A 21,165-nucleotide genomic window follows, 5' to 3' on the forward strand; every position below is an offset into this window, starting at 1 on the left:
TGTCAGCATCACGTGCAGCTGCGAGAGGGCAGTATGAAAGTTCGTGCCAACTGGATCCTTCCCATTCAACGTTACCATGGCTACCATCTCACAGTGGTGACGGGTAGAGTCACTAAATAAAGACTTAGAGTACCGGCACTCTTTTCTCCTATTGTTCTGTGCCGCCGCCACGATCATTGGTCAGTTTGCATCACGTGATATTTATTTGCACTGCAACGGTTCATGGGGGCTGCCATTTTGTGGCTTATGCGTTTCAGTCGGGCAACTGTGGAAGTCCTAGTGCTGCGACGCTGCGAGTGCTGCCAGTGACCGACTCAGTGACCAGGGATCCCGCGCCTCGCAGCATTTCAGCTGCACAAGAGCATACGAGGATGCCGTTTTGCTGTGTTGTTGGCTGTTTCAACTCGCAGAATGATGGAAAACGCTTCATGCGCTTTCCTCCATGCCGTACGGCTACGATCCCCGCTGCAGCGCAGGGTGGCTAACAGCGTTGTTTACAAAATGGCCGGGCCAAAGTTAGCGGCGAGGTCGCCGAAGCGGCAATCTGGCAACAATGATAAACAACAAAATGGCCGCCCCTGCTTACCGCCGTGCTGCAGTGACGGTACTCTAAGTCTTTATTTAGTGACTCTAGTGACGGGTTTCTGGGAGAGGTCATGCTCGGGCCTTCTCCGTGTTCTAAGCAGTGTTGATAAAAGCGCAGTATGTGGAGAGAGGGGCTGACAAATGCGGATGCCAGCTGTGGTTGGTGTTATACTCAGCAAGTTTTCTTGGCAATGAAGAGAAAGCCATATCGGAGTGGAGCACCTGTAACTGTGTCACTCCACCAAGTAGTTAATCTGCAGACCTGTGCTCCTGGTGGCTTCCTGCACAGTTGCCTCTCTCCGTCACAGGTGTAGCTGGCATCACCTATGCAAGTTTCTTGTAACAGGACATGGCTTAAAAATCTATTGTAGTAAAAAAAATTTTTTGCCATGACTTTCTAGCATTTAAAACTAGCAGCTATGTTCGAAATATTACCAAGATGCTGCGGGTTAAGCAAAAACGATTAACTGGAACCAGGGGCTACATTCCCCCGCATAAAAAAAGGGGGCGTGTTTCTGCTACGTACCTTTCGCTCCATTGCCACGAAAAGTTGTCATGGAGTATAGTGGGGATTGGTCACTGTTGACATGTACGATGCGAAGAGGTGACATCAATGCTCCGGAATGGAACAGCTGCATAACGTTCTTTGTCTCATGCATTAAAGAGGCCAGTTATAACAGACCTTGGAGACCAGGTACGTTCATTGCATGAACTGATGGGCGCAGAGAGACACGGACCAATGATTTAGAGGCTCTGAGGTCTACACCCGCAATTAGCCGTCTATCCCTCCTTCAGTTTTTCTTTATTGTTATTTAAATGTCGTCTATCCCATCTGCATTGAGACTATGCCAAGTTTCTTGAAGATCCAATGAGTAGAATCCTTAACAGACTCCTAGATGGGTGTGTGTCCTCTCTTTCTCATTCGAACCAACAGGCGTACTAGTTGGTAAGAAAAGTTGGCGATAAAAAACACTCTGGGCACGCGACAGGAAAATGTTCGTTTTCGAAAAACGTCTTAAAACTCAAATAAAAGCGGCGCTTGTCCTGTATGTGCCTTCCTATGTCTTTCGTGTCCCATTTGTGCTACATCTTTTTTGCCATGCTGTCCATGATCAAATCGCGTTGCTTCAATAATCACCGCATCAGCTAGTGCACGTAAAGGTGCTTCGAGTCACTGTGCCCTTACAAAAATTTTTTTAGACAGTCTATAAACTGTCCACAGACTTGTCTACACAGTCTATAGACCATTTATAGACAAACCCCAGAGAACAGTCTATACGCAATACAAATCTATAGATAATCTATAGATTTGTGGCCATACACTTTTAGTAGACTTTCGTCTATAGAGAAAGAATAAACAAAAAGAAATATCTATAGGAAGGCTATAGAGTCTATGGGAAGTCTGTAGACTGTCTATAGACCATTTCTATAAGGGTGTCCCGGTCAAACGAGTGTCAGCGCCCCTACCAAATTCACTTCCGAAGTGCACATATGACTGACCTGTAGGGGCGTAGCGATGCTGTCGGCGGTGACGCCTGCAGCATTTCAGCCGTCGACTGCGGCCATTCGTTGGGTGGGCTCCACTCGAACCGCGTTCGCCTGCCTGCACAGGAAGAACCAGCTTCATCAGCACGCCGATTTTTGTATATGCCGTGATAATGGTGAGACTGACACAGAAAGCGGGGAAAGGAACACGCCAGCAACTTCCACGTGAAGAGCAGTGCGTGGTTCTTTATAACGTGCACTAACCTCGCACATACTCGTGGAAGTAAAAGAGTACTGCAAACTCCTTTGGCAGGAGTAGACCTTTGTCCCATATTTCGCACCGCATTCCTAGCCAGTGTGCAGTACACACCCTATAGAGGAGTGGATATACTCCTATTACGAAACATTTTAGTCGATCCCGGATATATAGAATTATTGCCTATATCGAACAGTTGTAAAATCTCCTTGGGAATCACATGCAAAAGTAGTACTTTTTTTTTTTTTTGCGTTTATCGAGCTTCCATGCACCCCATATTAAGAACTCCGTGCCACTGCGCGCCCCCGCAAGTGCGCTTCTCCTAACACGATACACCCTGGAAGTGGGCTTTTCCCATCGCTGCGACCCCTGCAAATAGGCTTCTCCTGATGGAGTTCACGATCTTCCCGAAATCTCATCTCATCTGCGCGGCGCTGGCCTTGGGCACCTTCGTGCGGAGCTGCACAAGTAAGAGCCACGTGATGAGAACTCTGTGGGGTGGGAACGGAAATGGGAATGGTCATAGGGGCATGCAAGGGGCTGGGAAGAGGGAAATCGTGCTGGCCGCTGGCCCACAGGCGCCCCATTTCTGCATGCTAGTACCCCGCTGGCGTAGCCAAAACAAGTGACGCCAACTAGCTGTCACCAACGTTTTGGCCATTTTGGCTTTCACTGCTGTCGGTGCTGCTTTGGCATGTGACTGGTGCGGTACGGTGCGGTGGTCGTTCTTTTCGCTTTGTTCGCAAGGCCAATATGAGTTCTCCTGTGACTTGTGTGGTGCCGTGCGTTTTCTTCTCGCTTTTGAGGCCGGCGAGAAAAAGTCGTTGGGCGCCAATGCGTTGGGAATTCTTCGCAACGCGCGGAGTACATCCTGAAGAACAAAGCCGACGTGAAGCTAAGGGCAGCGCAATCCATTCACCCTGGAGCGTGTCGTATGCGTGCTCTGACCTAGGACAAGGTCGAGGAAGCTTTGTGCGCCTGGTTTTTAGAGACATGTGCCAGAAAAATCCCTGCCGACGGCCCTGATGCTCATGTAGAAAGCTAAATTGTTTGCTGTAGCCTTCAGAGAAGAGAGCTTCACTGATGGCACCAGTTGGCAGCGTTGTTTTAAGAGTCGCTACAGCATCGTCGGAAATACCCTCTCTGGTGACAGAGAGGCGACCAGCAGCACTGACACGGAGAAGTGGCTGTCCGAAGAGTGGCCAGAGATTTGCGATAGCTTTTCGCCGTCGCAAATGTTCAGCGCAGATGAGACAGCATTGTTTTGCCAAATGCTCTCAAATAAGGCTGTACCTGATGGGTGGTGCATGTCATGGTGGAAAGAACAGCAAAGTGCGCATCTCGACCTTGCTCGCTGCAAATATGGGTGTGTCATGCAAACTGCGGCCACTGGTTATCGGCAAAAGCAGGTCACCACGCTGTTTCAAAAACACGAAAGGCCTCCCGGTTCGATACGCATTTGAAAAGAAGGCTTCGATGACACCCGATCTTCTCACCGATTGGTTCCGAACGTGGAATGCCGAACTGGAGAAGTCGGGCTGCAAGGTTTGTCTTCTTCTCGACAACTGTTCTGCCGGTCGTCTGCCAATTGAAGCAGATCGCCATCAAATTTCTGCTGCCAGATACAACGGTGAAGCTTCAACCTCTTGTTCAGGGCATAGTGAGAGCGTTTAAGGCTGGTTGCAGACGGTGACTGGTGAATCGAACTCAAGGTGGACCTCCTCGGAGCCATACAGATGCTAGCTCGTGCCTGGAATGAAGTGAAGCAAAACACAATCGTGAACTGCTTCCACAAAGCAGGGTGTGTGGTGGCTTCAGACGACAGGTGTATAGACACAGAGGACTAACGGCGCTGGATGCCTGGACAGCGAGTTCCGTGATCTCTCAGCGTTCGCAATCGCCGTTCCAGACGGCGTAACAGCACAAGATTTTGTCAGTGCCGACGACGACGGGCAAGCCGTTGCGGATCGTGCTGATGCTGAGATTGTGGCTGACGTCATAGATACCGAGGAAGCGGACCCGAGCAGTGGCGAAGATTCAGGCTGAAGAGACCCAGCCGCCATGCACTGCGGTTGAACTGGCATCTGCATTCAGCGTCATTCGTCGCTGTTGTGGCGCAAGGGAAGGCACTGGGCTTCCTCATTTGGATACCATCATGAAGATTGAGGACAGCTTAATGAACTTTGTGGTGCAGAAGAGGCAAGCTAAGCTCACGGGCTTTTTTCTTGCCAGATTAAGTGCGGTGGTCGTGGAGCTGTGCTTTCGTTTTTTGTGGACTTTGGAGGAGCAAATCGATAAGTTCCCACTTGTCACGATCCCGCGGAAATTGTCCGATATGTGCGCAATTTTGCAATAAGCATCTAATAGGCGTATTTTGTATTTCGAATTATCGATATGTAGAACTTTCTCACAATCCCCTTCGAGTTCGATATATACGGAATCGACTGAAAAAAACACTGCAGCCGAACGTGAAATCGAACTACAGAACTCGGGATCCAGACCAGGAGGTCAGTGGCTTTTGACTACCACTGGGCTGCTTCCTAGTTGCGCACATTTTGCGGACTACAGTGGTCAAACTGGCCAGTAATCCACAGATCTCTGCCACATGCTGTAGGTTATACGGCTCACTAAAAGATGGAACAATCCAGACAATAGCTGCAAACCACAGAAAATATTCATCCGGCAGTAGTTTCATGGCGTACGGTGTGTAGAAGGTTTGCCGTTCGTGAATGAAGATCACTGGCGATCTCTTAGAGGGTTCACTGTATTTTTTGTCAGTGTATCTTCATCAGCGCTCACATCGAGCATTCGTGCTGTACTAGCGCTGCAGTGTGAAGTATTTAGAGTGATGCTTAGCGACGAATTATGAAGATTTGCGCGGAGTTATTGGAGGCGTTTTCCTTGAGCCAAAGCATCACTCATTTTTTAAGCGTTTTTCCTCGGAAGGTCGCTAGCTGTTTTGAAACAGATTAACAAAAACATGAATGGCGCCCCAAACAGCTTGGAATCTTTTCATTTAACAGCATAGCTATAATTGTATCGCGAAAACTGCGACAGTTTGAAGAAAGCCTCTTCTCAAACTTGCGTACGCAAGTGCATGCCTTCGCCGAATGGTACTTATTGAGAGCCTTTGCTGAGTTGGATCACTTTCTGCCGCTCAGAAGGAGGTCTCTTCATTCAGCGGAATCGGCGACAGAAATGTTTTACTAGAGGTACAGGTGACCACATATCTCTTCCGCGTTATATAAGCTAGGAAAGGAGAACCACCCTCCACCCCCAACTCGTTTTTCCCTTAGAGGGAATGTACATACAGGTCTACTCTCTGCCCGCGGAGTCATTTTACTCGTTAGCCAACTTTGGCGGAGTGAACTGCTTCAAAAGAGGGTAGAGCAGCCAGTTTACTCTTTGGGAGTATCAGTTTTTAAGAGTGCAGCACGGCAGTCTTAGCATTTCGCTTTCATTGAAATGCCGCGGCCGGGATTCGATCCCGCGACGTCGTTCTCAGTAGTCGAGCGCAATGATATAAGACCGGGAGTAAAAAACAATACGCATTAATTTCACTCTAGATCTCCTCCCGCGATTCTTCTTTAGGCGACTTGGTGAGGCTGTATGGTACCCGGCAGTTTATCAATCATGCATGAAAGCGTTAAAATCCAAAGCAACTTAACTAGCGTAACTACCCTCGCCGCACCCCTTTCACAGGAAAATCGTCAAAGAGCGAAACAATCTCATTCTCTTTATTTTCCAGACAGACCTCATATTTCGCTTTTACATGTGTTGACATCATGTGCCCAGAATTTTATGCGATAGCATTGTTACGCTCGGGTACCGGAGGTGTGTCGGAGTGTATCACGTCACTTGACGAAATGTATCGCATGGTCATGCGGAGACATGTTCATGACTCGGCGAAAAAACGACGTCACCAAACCAGAAGGAACTAGGACCGGATGTGACGTTCCTAACCGAAAGCGACGACCTGAAATGGCGCTACCAAAACCAGTGTTCCCACAACTTGCCATCACGGGTGGCGTGACAGTAAGTTACCATTTTGAAGTCTTATTTGCAAAACCGCCGCAGGGCTAAAGCACACTAGCTGAGTGAAGTCGGAAGTATAAGCAGGTACCATAGCACGAAAGTTCTGAAATCAAAACAACGCTTGCCGCATCGCTTTCAAAAATTTGAACCACTTGTAGAAATACAGCTTAAGTCAGGGTTTAGCGAAGACTTGTAGCTGCTGAAAACTCCTCGCCTAAAATGTATCAGTCTGCTATTTGTGCACTTCATGAACTTCAAAGTAAACGTTTACACCTGCCCCCAAGGCCCTAATTTTGCGCGCATAATGCGCTATGTCTTCTCAAGTCGCCGCCCTACGCGCGGTGCTACGATCGATCTGCAAGCTGCAAAAATACCACGCGCGAGGGTGTTCACTTGGCGCAGCAGTGCCAGAGCCATTGGAGCTTGCAGTCCAACTTTCTATATGACGGTAATATGACGAACGCGCAGCGTTCGTCAAATATATACATGAGGCTAAGGTCACTTCTGAGCCGGGCGGTGTTGCTCGTTCTTCGTCGATCGCCAGCACACCAAACCTTTCTAGGTTAGGAGGGACTATCGTCCTCGCCGCTGCAGAGGTGCCAGAGTTATCAGAGCCCCGCTATGTAAACGAAGAGCAAAACCGCTGGCCTGTACATTTTTGACAAAGGGTGTACTTACACGTACGGGCAATACGAAGAGGAATCGAACTGTGTAGCAGGAGCAAGAAAAAAAAACTGGTCATCACTCATGTTGGAGAGCAATCGCTTACTGCATGCAAATCGAGTGTTTCCTTTTATATTGCTTCTAACTGCATACTTGTCCGATGAGGCTTACCATGTTGGCGGCGCCGCTGAGTCGGTACGGGGCTGTCGAAGGAGTCCCAGTCGCTGCAAAAATACGATAACATTCGTTTTGGTACTACGCCTTCGCAAGACGTCAGTAAGCATTCGATATAATATTGAAAGTGTTTATGTAGTGCAATCCGCGTAAAGATACAGAGGAATAGAATGTAAATGAAATCTCTTTGCAGTCTAGGACCCGTAACGGTACCTTCAGACCTTTTCAATGAGGGCTTCGTGGGTGTCGCCATATTGCTCGATGGACTGTTGTGTGCATCTGGCGCGGCGGAAAGCGGAAGCGGCACCGGTTTTCAACAGCTCAGAGAGGAACCGTTCCGACTACTGCCTGGAGCGTAGCACGTGCGGCACGGCGACGTCACATTGGCCAAAGTTGGACGCTTTGTGGTTAAAAGGACCATTAACTGATATTTACTGGGGTTAGGAAAATCGCAAGAGCGATCCGTATTCCATCACTCGTCAGCACACCGCAAAAAATTTTTGAGCTAGCTATATTAATACCGACGATATCGGCGATTAAAAATGATGCTCTCCTCTTCCCCCTCAACTCATACACGCCGGTGCTCCAGAAAAAAATAAAGAAAACAGGTCGGGACTGCACCGCGCGCCCACGTCATTTGGGCACTGCCAATCAGAAGGATAGCCTAGACTTCCCACTCTACGTCGAGGAGGGGGACGGGTCGAAGAACGGTGAGTTGTCGTCCTAATTGGTTGCAAGCAGCAGTTAAAAAGTATATAAATTATTGGGTTCACACAGAGCTAAACATGATTCGAATACTCCCAAAGACCACCTCTACACATTTGTTGTATTGTAATATGACCACCAAAATCATTTCAGGGCCCCTTTAACAGGGCTTCGTGCTAAATAACACGGTGACACCATCTGTCGACAAACATTGTAACGAAGGGATTGTACGATTGGCATGTTAAACGGCTTTGTTTTCGTTCGTTTTTATTCACTCACTGAGAGAGCTACGGCGGAGATAAGATTGACGCAGCGGCACCCGCGTTTCATTAGGGTGTAACAGGGTGAAGTCGCGAGCTTCTTTTTTTTGATTTTCTCAGCAGCGCAGTCTACTTTTCGCGCAGAAAAAGAAAAAAAAACGCTTGTGGTGTGCCCGCAAAATCCGTAAGTCCAGCGTAGCCTCTTGTTTCCGCTGATGTTTCCCTCTAGTGTCCCTTCAAGTAATTTTCTGAGGACCACATTTGAAAAGCATGGAGTTCCGAGTGTTAGTGCAAGTTTTGTGATGCGATGTGTAACTTTTGTTACGTCAGCAGCACAGAAACAAACTTTTGAAGGCGGCAGAATGCGTTGCGCAAAATTATTAGTGGCGGTTCGCCAATCCGAGCTGTTGCAATCCGTTGGCACCGGCCGCGAGGCAGCGGAGGCTATCTAGGCAGATCGGAGCGCACGGCCCCGGCCTAGCTGCGGTTGAGTGACGTCATGGTTGTCACGTGACAAGGCAGAGGCGAGCGCTCGGTTTCGGCGGCGGCGGCCGAGTGACGTCATAGCTGTCACGTGGTTTCTCCTTTATTCAAGGTAAAAGTCGCGCACGCGGAGAAGAAGCTACGGAAGATAGTAAAAGTTTTCTCTTTTTTTTTTGCTATGCCCACGAATCTGCCTTGTCTTCGTTCATGCAAATCCTCCCAGAGTCATTTACTACTCGAGAGAGACTGGTCGCTTGAGTAGTGTGTGTTGTTAGTGACAATTTTTAATACTGCTCTGCAGACAAAGCAACTCCCCGCTGCAGCTCTTAGATTGTAGGCGCAGCACTTGCGCGAAAGTAGAACCGCATAAAATCAGTAGCCAGGGGCTCACGAGCATTACCTCAAAACCATCAGCTTTGCAAAATTAGATTTTTGTAGCCCTCTAAGTAAACTGCTCGAGGGCTCTGTACAAGTGTACTCAGGCTATACTTCCGGGCTCAAAACACTAACAGGACAACTGAAACGCCAACAGCATAAACGAGATTCTATAGTATTCGGCGCGTAGACTATTTCCTCTTTTAAGGTGCTATGACTGCTCTTCGCAAGCCTGTGTTTTCTCTTGAGCCGTTAACCCTTCCGTATTTTTGTGTTCGCGTTTTAATTGTCCTGTACACGTTAAATTTAACGCCGGCATAACGTGCGCAGTCATAAACACAGCTAGCTGGCTAAGGAAACGCTCGGAGGTTAGCTCAACTTGAGTCTGGTTTTATATCCTACAGATGTAAAAGGTGGAAAGGGTCAAAGAGGAGGAGGAAAGAGAGGGGTATAGTGCGCACGCAAAAGGTTGAATGCGCAGAGTTTGAGCGATCTCTTGGAGCTGTAGCTGTTGGCTGATGTTTGCACTAAGTCTTCCCCACACCTCTCCTTCTCATATCTCTCCTTTTTACTCTCTTACCACAAAAAAAAAAAAACGGCAGAGTGCCCCCAGCCGAATCAAAAGATGCCGCAGATTTTTTTTTTATGTCCCCTCCTACTCGGTTTCGCCAATGCCTTAATTTTGGACTCATAAATGTCCGCCTTCTTATATTTTCTCGACCAAAAGTGATAAGAGAGTTGAACAAAATATCGTTACTGTTTTTTCGTCGAGCTGTGTGTACGAAGTTCGAGCACGAGTTCCCGCAGCAGTTAATACATATATAGAATCAAATTTTGCTGTGTATGTATATGCACGCCAAATCTGCTGAAATCTGCTGAGACAAGCCAAGAAGATAATAATAATAATAATAATAATAATAATAATAATAATTGGTTTTGAGGGAAATGAAATGGCGCAGTATCTGTCTCATATATCGGCGGACACCTGAACCGCGCCGTAAGGGAAGGGAGAAAGGAGGGAGTGAAAGAAGGGAAGAAAGAGGTGCCGTAGTGGAGGGCTCGGTAGTAATTTCGACCACCAGGGCATCTTTAACGTGCACTGACATCGCACAGCACACGGGCGCCTTAGCGTTTCGCCTCCATCGAAACGCAGTCGCCGCGGTCGGCTGCCAAGAAGATGTGTTTAATGTTTTTCCTCGCGTCCGCAGTTGTCGCGCAGGTGTCTCAAGTGGCGTGTGAGAAAGCACCCGTGTGTGCATAGTGAACACGTACCTCTGTACGAGCAGCTCTACTTCGTCGCCGGTGTTGTGCGTGTCCATGACGCGCTGCACCTGCTCGTACGTCTTGCCGGTGAGCGGCACGCCGTTCCACTCGAGCACGCGGTCCCCTTCGCTCAGCTGGCCCAGGGTGTCCGGGCGGCCGACGCGGGCCACGTAGGCGCCCAGCTGGCCGTTGCTCATGCGCTTGCCGCCCACCACGCGCACGCCCAGGCCGCCCCGGCGAGGGTCGCGCGTGAGCAGCACGCGCCGGGCGTTGCCCCCGCCGCCGCCCACCAGGTCCAGCTCGGGCTCCTGCGACCGCGGACGAGCAAAGCTACTTCGTTCGATCGACGTGACAGTGTTGTATTGATGCTGGTGGATGATGGTTTTTAATGGCGCGTGGCCACTTTGTTCAAGGAGCGCCAAGGCATAAGGGGTTCGGTCTGTGCTAGGTCAGGTTAAAAAAGACCGCCCCCTTATTTCTTTTTTTTTCCAGCATCTCGCTCCTGAGGAAACAGAGAACCAGGTCAGGGTAAAACATCGTACACATGGGAAAGCTGGTAGGCACCTGGCGACAGTCGGGATCGAAGCTCGCGCCTCCCACAAACGAGGCGGATGCCAGTAGACAACTAAGTCACCACTGCGATGCCATTCATGTTGTAGGCCATGTGCTCGACGACGCTTGTATTCCAGTCTTTTGTCTTCCCATAATTCTGTGGTGTACAGCGTGGGCATGCCTAGTTTAGTGACTAGCACTCAGTTGGCGTAACTGCACCGCCGCATGTGAGGACTGTGTCGACAAATGATGTGCTCCTGGGAAAGAAGACGTTACTACCTCTCATCTGAATCTAACACATTTAGATTTCATCGCAGAATGAAGAAAAACTACAGCCAAAAAGCAAAGCTTATTGGAAACCTCTTTTATATCTTCTCTTCTATACCTCAGCACGCCGACCTTCTGTGTCCCGCGGCGCCTTTTCGAGCTTTTATGCTCGCTGGCAAGTCGCATCTGGATGGGGCAGCAAACTTCGCGCAAGCTTTCTTCGGCGCAAGAATCGCCGAAGTGCAGTTTCGACACAATAGGGTAGGCGGTTGTGTCTTTAATCAAGGATTCTTCTCTTAGAAATCTCTTATCGGGGAAACTGCGGAAGCCATTTGCGGAGCACTGAGGAAAGAGTTCAAACGACGGAGGACGTAATTACCCCACAATCGTCTACCAATACCAACTCCCGCTAGCAAGGCTGGATGACTCCGTCTGAAGGCTATATATATATACTCTCCCGTCGATCACTGCCTTCTCCATTTCCCCAAGCCTAGCGGGAATCTATAGGGCCTGCCTTTCAGCTCCGGCGTCGGCCCGGCGCTCTTAGTGACACCGGACAGCAGGCCCAAACCTTTGATGACCTTTTTCAGTGACTCATATGGAGACTTGCAGCAATTACAGACAACCTGGACACGTTTATCTACATCACAGAGTCGTCCTTTATTTCCCCTTCCTTTGCCCGATATCTTTTTTCACTCTTTCCCATCCAGCTCTCCTGCACTGCAGCCCCCATCACGCTACCATTAAAACGATACCGGTGGCTCTACGTCCAAGTTGTTTTCAAAAACAAAGGAAATCGTTTCCTTCAAACGAACAAGACTCTAAAGACTATAAAACACGTGATTTTGTGTAGCCTCGTCGTCGTGATCATAATTATCGTGGCTATGCGAACTTTACTGCGGGACAGTGTTTTCCACTGAGCACAGCCGTATGATGATGATGATGATAAATTTCAAAGGCGCAAGGACATCTCTGGTCAAAGAACGCCATGGTTCAAGGTGTTTTTCGGTCTACACAAGCTGGGGTCAAAGACCCATTTTCCGAGGCGTTTCAACCCGGAGAAGCCGACCATCAGGCCAAGTGAAAGCTTGTACCCTTTGGAAACCGGTAGGTGCCCGGCTCTACTGGGGATCGAACCCCGCGCCTCCCGCATGCGAGGCGGATGCTCGAGCCACTAAGCCACCTCTGCGATCCGCCAGTCGTATGAGCCGTCGCTAGTACACTTCCCAACATGCGGCACTGCATGTTCCGCTCAAGGCCACTTCCTGCTAATGTCAACTAGAACATTGTCTGCTCGCTTTTGTTCTCTAATCCGCGTTGCTCGGTTTCGCCCCCCTAACTTTGGACCTATCGTTTTCTTTTCTTTCTTTTTTTAACCCGCTGCACGCCACTCAAGTCTCATTCCGAGCTTTTTCGCCAGGCACCAACTTTGGGCACCATATAAACCACAGTAGTACCATAGTTACAGCACCATAGTATACTGCTCCACATCTTTGCACACGTACACTCATGGACAGGAGTTCACTGTGTGCGAGTTCGCAGGAAAAAGTCAAATAATTCTATGGGGTCAGGCGAAGCAGGTCAGTGAATAGCACTGAAGCACGAAGAGACATGCATACTCCATACTCTGGAAGAATACCAGCTGACTGGCTAACGAGGCAACACATGTTTTTTTGTTTGTTTTGGTTTTCATAAAATCCGCAAACTTTTGTCCATGACTATGCACTCGCGTGTGTGTGTGTGCGAGTCTGGACTGCTTCATCCCAGTGAAGATCTAGTAGTTGGACCCCCCCCCCCCCCCCGGGCCATTTATTTATTGACAGTAAAAGAGAAATTTCTCCTCACCATGTTTAACCACAACAGAAGTGTACGGCAGCGGCTGCTCCGTTAGCGTTAATGTAAAATCCCCCCCCCCCCCCCCCACGCCCCGTCAACCATTGGCGCCCAGTGTTTTTCACAGTTTTGCAACGTACGGCAAATGTTTTCACTTGGCACGTGGTGCAGAGTAAAAACGCTGCCGTGTTGCAGAAGCGCGTGGCGACTCGTGTTGCTATTTTCTTTGTGGTTGCCCGCGCGTGCTCGCTACAGCTAAGCGCTAATCGGGGTGACATGCAGGGAACTCTGCACTCAAAGGGGAATCCCCCCTGACTCATGCGTTGGCGACCGGCTCTCGCGTCGACAGCCGACACGTAGACACCGACTGCAGAGCCGGGTTGCTTTGGCGTTTGTGAGAGGGCGTTCTGTGGTGAAGTTCGCTCTGCCCGCGTCGCCTTGGGTTATCGCAGACAATAGTAAAGCCTTTCGTCTGCCTTGTATATAAAGAAATAAAAGTGTAAGCGTTCACACCACACCGATTACGAATCTGTAGCCTGATGCTTTATGCGAATGGAGCCTATTGTCATGGGCTCAACGGCAGTTAAAACTGATTCCGTAAACCTAGCTCGAAAGCCTCGACCTCGAAGAATCCGAAGGCCACGGAAGGAAGACCATGGAAAAGGTAATGTCCTCTCTGCAGTCTTCGCTTCCCTACACGAAGGTAGTATATCTACAACTTTCTGAGTTGCCGCAAACCGTTCAGTGATTCAGATCAATTTTTTTTTATCCGATACCATCGATGGGGCTCACATGCTAGCAAACACGCCTTTCGGCTCTCTGAGCGCCAGTATAGCTGCACCCTTACGATTTCTTTCTGCTCATGTCCCTGTTCATATTTGCCTTAAGCGTCGAGCTACATAGATACTTTAGACACTTGGGTGCCACCGCTCTTTCTGTCTTCAGTCCTACCCGGAAGAAATACTGAATACGGAAGCAAAGCGCCTTTTACTAAACATGGCATTTTTAACGGACGCCTGACGCAGCTGTTTGTCCTGATGTCGGCGGTTACCAGCCAAGAGCGCGGGCTGCCCGGACACTTTAACAAACGAGGCGCGCATCACCGCCCTTCCACTCGTAACTTGACTACCCTTCCATTTGCGAAGATGACCAACAAGACGACGACGAGCAGAAAGAAGATATTCCCCGTCATTTCACCACCATCAAGGGTACCACTACGGAGGCTCACCCGCTTAGGGTGATTGTCAACAACGCTATTTGGCACCCAAGCCGCTGCCGTACTGTTGGAAGTGGCAACATTTTTTTTTTTCGGGTGTGCGGGCCAAGGCGCCGGAGAATATACCTCTGCCAAGCGTGGAAGTCTTAGCCTAACTCATAATTTAGTACCTTCGAATGCACTCTACAGTTACATGTGAAAACAAAAAGCTGATGTGCAAAATGACGTCTCCCGACTGAGCTGTAGACGTCATCACTCGATCCTTGTACACTACCATCGCCACCGCCACGGTCACCTGTTGCATCATGTGGTGCAGGCGCCGGCGGCGAGGCATGTCCGGGAGCAGGGGCATGGCCGGCGGCTCCTCCTCGTCCTCGGAGGACATGGGCGAGTCCGGGAAGGTGGAGGCGATGAGCGCCATGCTTCGGTCCTCGGCGCTCGCGCCGCAGTGCATCATGCCCACCATGGACTCGTCGTTGGGCGCCGAGGAGGCGGCGGGCCAGCGGCGCCTCTCCTGGCGCAGCACCTGGTCGATGGCCTCGAGCACGCTGCCGCCGCCGCCGCTGGTCACGATGCCCAGGTCGGGCGACACGCCGCTATCGGCTGGTCGCGACGCAGAAAAAAGGGGCGTTAAGCCAACTACGTACATTTAACCATCTGAAGAAAAGTATTAACCGATCACTCATGCCTCTGAAGAATAGGATAGGATAGGATAGGATAGGACAGGACAGGACAGGATAGAATAGGATAGGATAGAATAGGATAGGGCGTGGCGTGGTACGGTATGGTATGGTATGCAGGGTTTAGAATCCTGAAGCCGCTCATGGACAGCTCGAGTCACCATGCTGGGAACTCCAAACTGGTTTCGACCGCTTGCATGGCATTCTTCAGCGTGCACTGACCTCACAGCACTCCGGCGTTCTTGCATTTCGCACGCGCCGAAATGCGGCCGATCTCAATCTCGGCAGCAAGACAGAAATAGAGTTCGTTAAAACCCGCTACACTAAATTGGAAAGGAAAGCATGGAGAGGTTGTGGCAAGTTCACGAAGGAGCCGTGGAAAAAGAAACACGCATACATTCAGACACGCAGGGACCCCAAAACAGGGGAGGCGGTCGCCCCCCTTTTTTTTTCTCCACCGAGCGCGGCAGCCGCGACTACATCTGTCTCGTAAATGATGAGACAGTTTGCTGCTTGAATTCGGCTGCATATCCAGTGAACGTATAGGCGACTCCCGTGCTTTCGTGTGTAGGAGACCAATTCCTCGCATTACAGATAAATTCTGCAAAAATGCATCTGTCTTATAGCTAAGGACACATATATTTGATGTTAATACTAATTTTGGAACTCCCGAAAGGCGCACGCTACTTCTTGGATAATTTATTGTGTTCAATGTTTTGCTGTGTTGAGTACAGAAGTACATTTAAATAATCGTTGATTGCGTTTACTTTTGTAATGATGTATTACACTGCAGTTTATAATTATTTAAGTGAATGTTCTTCAGACAGTTTGCGTATAGAATCTCCCTAATTTTCTGTGCTGAAAATTATCTTTCGATGGAGTTAAAAGTAGACTGACAATTATATGGTGGCTTCATTACCTATGTTGAGAAGCTCACCTGCAGGCTCTAAAGAGCTGCCATTAATGAGTGCGTGAGTGCTATTAATTTGCGGGACGTGCCCGGAAATTATTTGCATAAGATCTGCAATAAACAGGGATAACTTGTCGCTAGAAATAAAACGCAGTTTGACGTATGTTTAAAAAAGAAAAAGTACTTTACGGCGTGACTGAGCCAGTTTTCTGACTCCCTTCTAAACCTTTCCTTCCCCCTCTTTATTAATACGTAACGTAGTTAGGTTGCGGATAGATTCTGCTGGAAAATAAATGAAAAAAAAAGCTGGCATAGCCTTAGAGCAGTCATCGACTGTGACGAATTTCACAGTCTGTGTATAGCTTTGGAGAGCTCAGAACACAAACATGGCAACCATTAAAATTACCGTGTACACTCATACAGTAAAGAGAAATGGGCTACTATTACGGAATGTCCGTTATAGAGACAGCTTTGTGATGTTAGCCACGTAATGAAGCATGAGCTAATATTTACAAGCCGCACTTGTGGGCCGACTGGGTCGGCCTAATTAGTGGTGTTGATTTTTTTTAATTGTTGTATCCGCTTGTACACCTAATTTTTATGGTGTCCTGAAGTTCCGCTGCTGAAATCGTCCGGGAAGTACCCTAAAAAAATTGTCTCGTGACCCCGTTTGTTTCGCACTCCTGTCGGACCATACTACAGGTCAAGACATTCTTTGTTTCACAAATTTGTGAATTTTAAATTTATTGTATGAAATGTTCTTCTCACTCTAGATATGTCAACATACACTGCGCCGCAAAAATCGAAAACCGAAAGGCATTTTTTGCGAAAAAATTCTAAGAATGTCTTGACCTGTAGCTCGACAAGAGGAACGCAATGAAAGTTGAACCAGGCTTCTGCCACATTTTCTTAACTCTGCTGTCTTTTCACAAGATGCAGATAAAAAAAAATACATATTAGAAAACGAAATCGGTGATGACACACAGATACGCCGTCACATCGCGGAGCGTGTGTGCACACATGTGCCCATAAACACGTACACAAGAGTATGTAGATGAAAGTGAGATATACGTTTAACTTTCTGTCAAACTGCGTACACCCTCCAGTTCTCTCACCCATTTCTATGTTTCAGTCACGATGCCAGCACAGCAGCCAAACCTTCACCAAGTGGCAGAACACGTGCTCGTCTTCGTTGATACGTATTCTGGACTGGTTCTGCATTTACATTCAAGTGTTGCACGACGTAAACAATCTACGGCTAGCGGTTTTGATGGGGAAGCCACACCTCCAAAGCATCTCCGGAGAAATATTTGCGAATGGCGAGAAAGGTTTACGGCTGACCGACTAAGAGCTGTCTGAAAATATTTACGGTGCATGGACGCATGGGTGCGAGCCGCAGTGCTGCGCATTGGATTACGTGACACCATTTCATTAATATAAATCGGAAAGGAGCAATACCACCGGAATGTCGGCCATTAACTTTTATTTGCGCATGGTGTTGTTCCCACTCAAGTGCGAGCGAAATATTTCTAGGCGGTATGCTAGAAATCTTTCGTTAAGTATACTCCCTGTCCCTGCCCATTAAGATAGTGCGGGCGGCGATCATCGGACCATGGCCGCAGCACGTTGTCTTCCCTGAAACCGGTCCTCAAAATACCTTCCTCCAGTGTGTCCATTGCACAAACTTTTGCAGTAGCATCCACGGTTCTAGTGGACACGCAAAGTCGGCCATGTTTTGAGAAACACACACCTTGTTCGATTTCGCCAAGTGTACGCTTCAGGCTCATCTCTAGACTCAAGAGCACACACTCTTCCGAATGTGTAGTACAAGTCCGACAGATCGGCTACCCATTAACCGAACGTCTACTAGCGAAACGTACACCTTGTATAACCATCTATTTGCTCACAAACGCACATCTGTTCGAAAGTGTCAGCCCACAGCACTGCACGTCTCACTCTTTGATGGCCACCCCCAGTGAGAAGTCTCCCCTTCCCCCTCACCTTGGCGTAGCCGTGCCAGCTTGTAGAGTTCGGCGTGGAGGCGCGCGTTCTCCTCGATCTGCTGGCGCCGCTTGGCGATCTCCGCCTTGATGGAGGCCTTCCTCTGCTCGCAGCTGTCGTCCTCGTCCTCGGAGCCGTACGGCGAAGGATGCCACGAGCGTGGCTTACGGCTCTTGTCGCCGCGTCTCCGCGTCCGCCACGGGTCCGGCCTGTGCGAAGGCGCGCAGTGTAAGTGCGCAGTGCGGAGAGACATGCCGCAGCGGGCATACCGGCCTCTTACCCGGAGGCGGCAGAGCGTCGCGGCTCGGCCGTGGTCGCCCAGGACTGGTCGGCCGCGGTCGTCCGGCGCCGTCCGGACCAGCCTAGCAGAGCGGCCAGGTCTCCCTCGGAGCGCATGTCCCGGTCGCGTAGCTCCAGCAGGCGCCGCCGCTCGTCGGTGACGCTGCGCAGTTCCTCACGCAGCTGCTGCTTGAGCGAGTTCATGTACGAAGGAAGACGACTGCCTACGGTGCCCACTGTGCCTACGGTGCCCATTGTTCCCATGTTGCCCACGCTACCCATGGTGCCGCCTACCGTGCCCATTGCGTTCACCGTGCCCATGCTACCTACTGTGCCGATCGCCGTGCCCAGCGTGTTCACAGTGCCCATGGAACCGACGGTGCCGACCGAACCCAGAGTCCCGAGAGCCCCGAGGCTGCCGAGACTCCCGACCGCGCCGGCAGCGGAGCTGGCCGTGCTGACCGTGTTGGCCAGGCCGACCGAGCCGACCGTGCTGATGCCGCTCATCCCGCCGGCACCACCGGAGGACGCCGCCAGGCCCCCGTCCACCGAGCAAGCTCGCGGGGGCGGCTGCGGCCTGTTGGGCCTCTCCGGCGCCGACAGCACGCGCGCGCGGTCCTTGGCGCGGCGTGCGGGCACAGGCTCCTGGTCTCGCGGCAGCGGCGGGAGCCGGCGGCGGACCTTTGCATCCGGCTCACTGCTGGCCGGCGACTCGGCCGGCTCTGGGGTCACCGACGGGCTGCAGGGCGCGGCGGCCGCAGACAGGCATCGCGGAGCCGGCACGGGTGGCGAAGGCTCGGGCAGCCGACGCGGCGTGCGTGGCGGCGAGGCCAGGCTGAGGGCCTTGTTGAAGTCTGCCAGCATGCCCGAGATGGTTCCGCTGGTGGCTCGAGGCATGCGGCGCTCTTCGTGGAACTGGGCCATCAACTCCTGCTCGGCGGCCTCCAGCGACGGCGACACGTCCAGTATGGGGGACAGGTCGCTCACGGGCGACCAGTCGGCGCGACCCGGAAGCGGCACCGTGCGCGGGATGCCACCCGTGCTGTTGGCGAGCTTGTCCTCGGCCGCCTCCTGCTCGGCGGGCTCAGCGTTCGGCTCGTTGACCTCGGCGGGCAGCTCCTCCTCGTCGCTCTCCTCTTCCTCGACCGGCGGCGGCGGCGGCCTCGAGGCGAGAGCCTGAAGCCTGCGCTGCTGCTCCTGTTGCATGCGCTCGAGCCGGCGCTCTTGCTCCGCCTGGCTGATCTCGGCCTGGCGCTGCTCCTCTTGCTCGCGTCGGTGCCTCTCAAGCTCCTCGCGCTGGATCCGCCTTCGCTCGGCCTCCTGCTCGTCCGCTTCGGTTTGTGCCGCCTCTTCGGCCTGCGCTCCACTGGTCGCGGCCGGCTGCTGCGCGGCGGCCGCGGGCTGGGCGTCCATGTGCTGCTGGACGACGGCCCGCTGCTGTTGCTGCTGCACCGAAGTCGACTGCACGGTGGTGGCGCGTTGTTGCTGTTGCTGCTGCTGGTGCTGCTGCTGCTGCGCGACAGCGGACTGCGCCGAGGCTCGCTGCAGCGCGGGAGAGGAGGAAACTTGCTGCGGCTCGGCGTGCTGCTGAGTCGTGCCGTACGACGTGGCGGTCATCTGCGGCGTGGTAAACTGCTGCACGGCAGGCTGCGAAGCGACAGGTTGCGTGGCGGCAGGTTGCGTAGCTGCAGGTTGCATAGGTGCGGGCTGCACGACGGCCGGCTGCATGGCCCGCTGCATGCCGGATGCACGCTGCGCGGACTGCGACGTCGCGAACTGCTGCACGCCGGCGGCGGCCCGCGGGGACTGTTGCGCGGCCGCCGCAGGCGGGGGCGCCTGCGACATCGCAGCCGGGGTCTGCCGGAAGCCGTCCTGACGCCGGGCCTCTTGTGACTGGCGGAACTTGGACTGGCACTCCATGCACACCCAGGGCCTCTGCGGGGGCGGGGCAGGGGCCTCTGAGCGACGGCCGCCGCCGCCGCGGGTCGCGCGCGCTCCTCACCTTGCCGTCCGGCTGGGGCAGTGCCGAGCCGCATCGTGCGCAGGCCGCGCGTCCGCAGTCCACGCAACGGCAGGCCAGCTCCAGGTCGGAGTTGCCGCACAGCGGGCATCGCTCCCTGCGCGCAGCAGCATGCACTCTCTCGCAGTGGGCAGCAGCGGCAGCGGCGGCGGCACTTACCGCTGCGGTGGCGGCGTCGGCGCCGCTTCCTCCAGGTCCTGTGCGCGGGCCATCACCGACAGGATCTTGGCCCGCTCGGCCTCGGACAAGCTGCTCAGGTCGAGGTCGGGTGGCGCCGCGGGGCCTCGCGGCCCCGCCGCCGCCGCTGCCGCCCGGCCCGGCGGCAGCTCGGCGCTCGCCTCGTTTCCCATGCCCGCAAGATGGCCGCGCGAGGCCTGCGGCCGCCACCGCTGCGGACACAGCGCGCAGGCGCCGGTCGAAGTGCGACGCCCGCTCCGCCGTACGCCCGCGCGGAGGCGCTACGGTCGACGCGCCGCTGGGACGCCTGGTGGCATCGCGCCGAGAACGATTTCTGGGGCGGGAAATTGAACCGAGCGCCAACGACTCACGGCGTTCTGAACGATAACGAGGCAGCTTTGAAGTACTATAGCATTATTATGCCGAACGAGGGAAACGCCAGGGTGATGATATTCGGGCAATGTTAATCTGGCGAAGTAGTGTGAGGCTCAGGCTTGTAGCATCAGACCACTTCAGTAGACTGCTCACGAAGTCACTAAACAATCTCGGAAAGTATAAATCTCATTATCATTTAGTGTCAATATAAGTCAACATAGGAGCCAATTCTCGCTGGCGTTATGCTCTGCAAAACTAGCTTTTCTGCAAGCAAACGTTTATTGTGGAGAAGCCAACTTTACAAAATGTCGCGTACGGTGAGTTTGGCGTTATGGACATGTGCCCATAAGAGGTTCAAAGTAGCACTGCTGAGAGCACCGTGCTTTTAATGTTCGCTTTTTGATACCACTGATACTACATGCTTGGAAATACTGAATTACTTACTCTATATTCATCGCTTTTATTTTCTTTAAAAATTTTGTTTCTGCTGCTTTTGAAGAAATAGTTGACAACGGAGTACTAGCCAAGACGATTAATGATAAAACACTTCAGAATATTTCAGGATTGGTTA

The 21,165-nt window shown here is 51.7% G+C and overlaps 1 protein-coding gene across 1 annotated transcript in view; it reads right to left on the reverse strand.

Moving 5' to 3' along the window:
• LOC144099107 (uncharacterized) overlaps nucleotides 1-20,430 on the reverse strand; it is a 23,953-nt gene extending 3,523 nt beyond the window's left edge. Inside the window, exons 1-8 of the mRNA XM_077632195.1 lie at nucleotides 20,202-20,430; nucleotides 20,025-20,139; nucleotides 18,024-19,957; nucleotides 17,744-17,952; nucleotides 14,448-14,755; nucleotides 10,294-10,592; nucleotides 7,196-7,248; nucleotides 2,086-2,188 (exon numbers count right to left, since the gene is read on the reverse strand). Coding sequence (XP_077488321.1) covers nucleotides 2,086-2,188; nucleotides 7,196-7,248; nucleotides 10,294-10,592; nucleotides 14,448-14,755; nucleotides 17,744-17,952; nucleotides 18,024-19,957; nucleotides 20,025-20,139; nucleotides 20,202-20,392 — 3,212 coding nt within the window. The 5' untranslated portion in view covers nucleotides 20,393-20,430. The remainder of the gene's footprint in view (nucleotides 1-2,085; nucleotides 2,189-7,195; nucleotides 7,249-10,293; nucleotides 10,593-14,447; nucleotides 14,756-17,743; nucleotides 17,953-18,023; nucleotides 19,958-20,024; nucleotides 20,140-20,201) is intronic.
• Nucleotides 20,431-21,165: the final 735 nt, after the last annotated feature.

Source organism: Amblyomma americanum, chromosome 7 (genome assembly GCF_052857255.1).
Source record: "Amblyomma americanum isolate KBUSLIRL-KWMA chromosome 7, ASM5285725v1, whole genome shotgun sequence".
NCBI classification, from domain to species: Eukaryota; Metazoa; Arthropoda; class Arachnida; order Ixodida; family Ixodidae; genus Amblyomma; species Amblyomma americanum.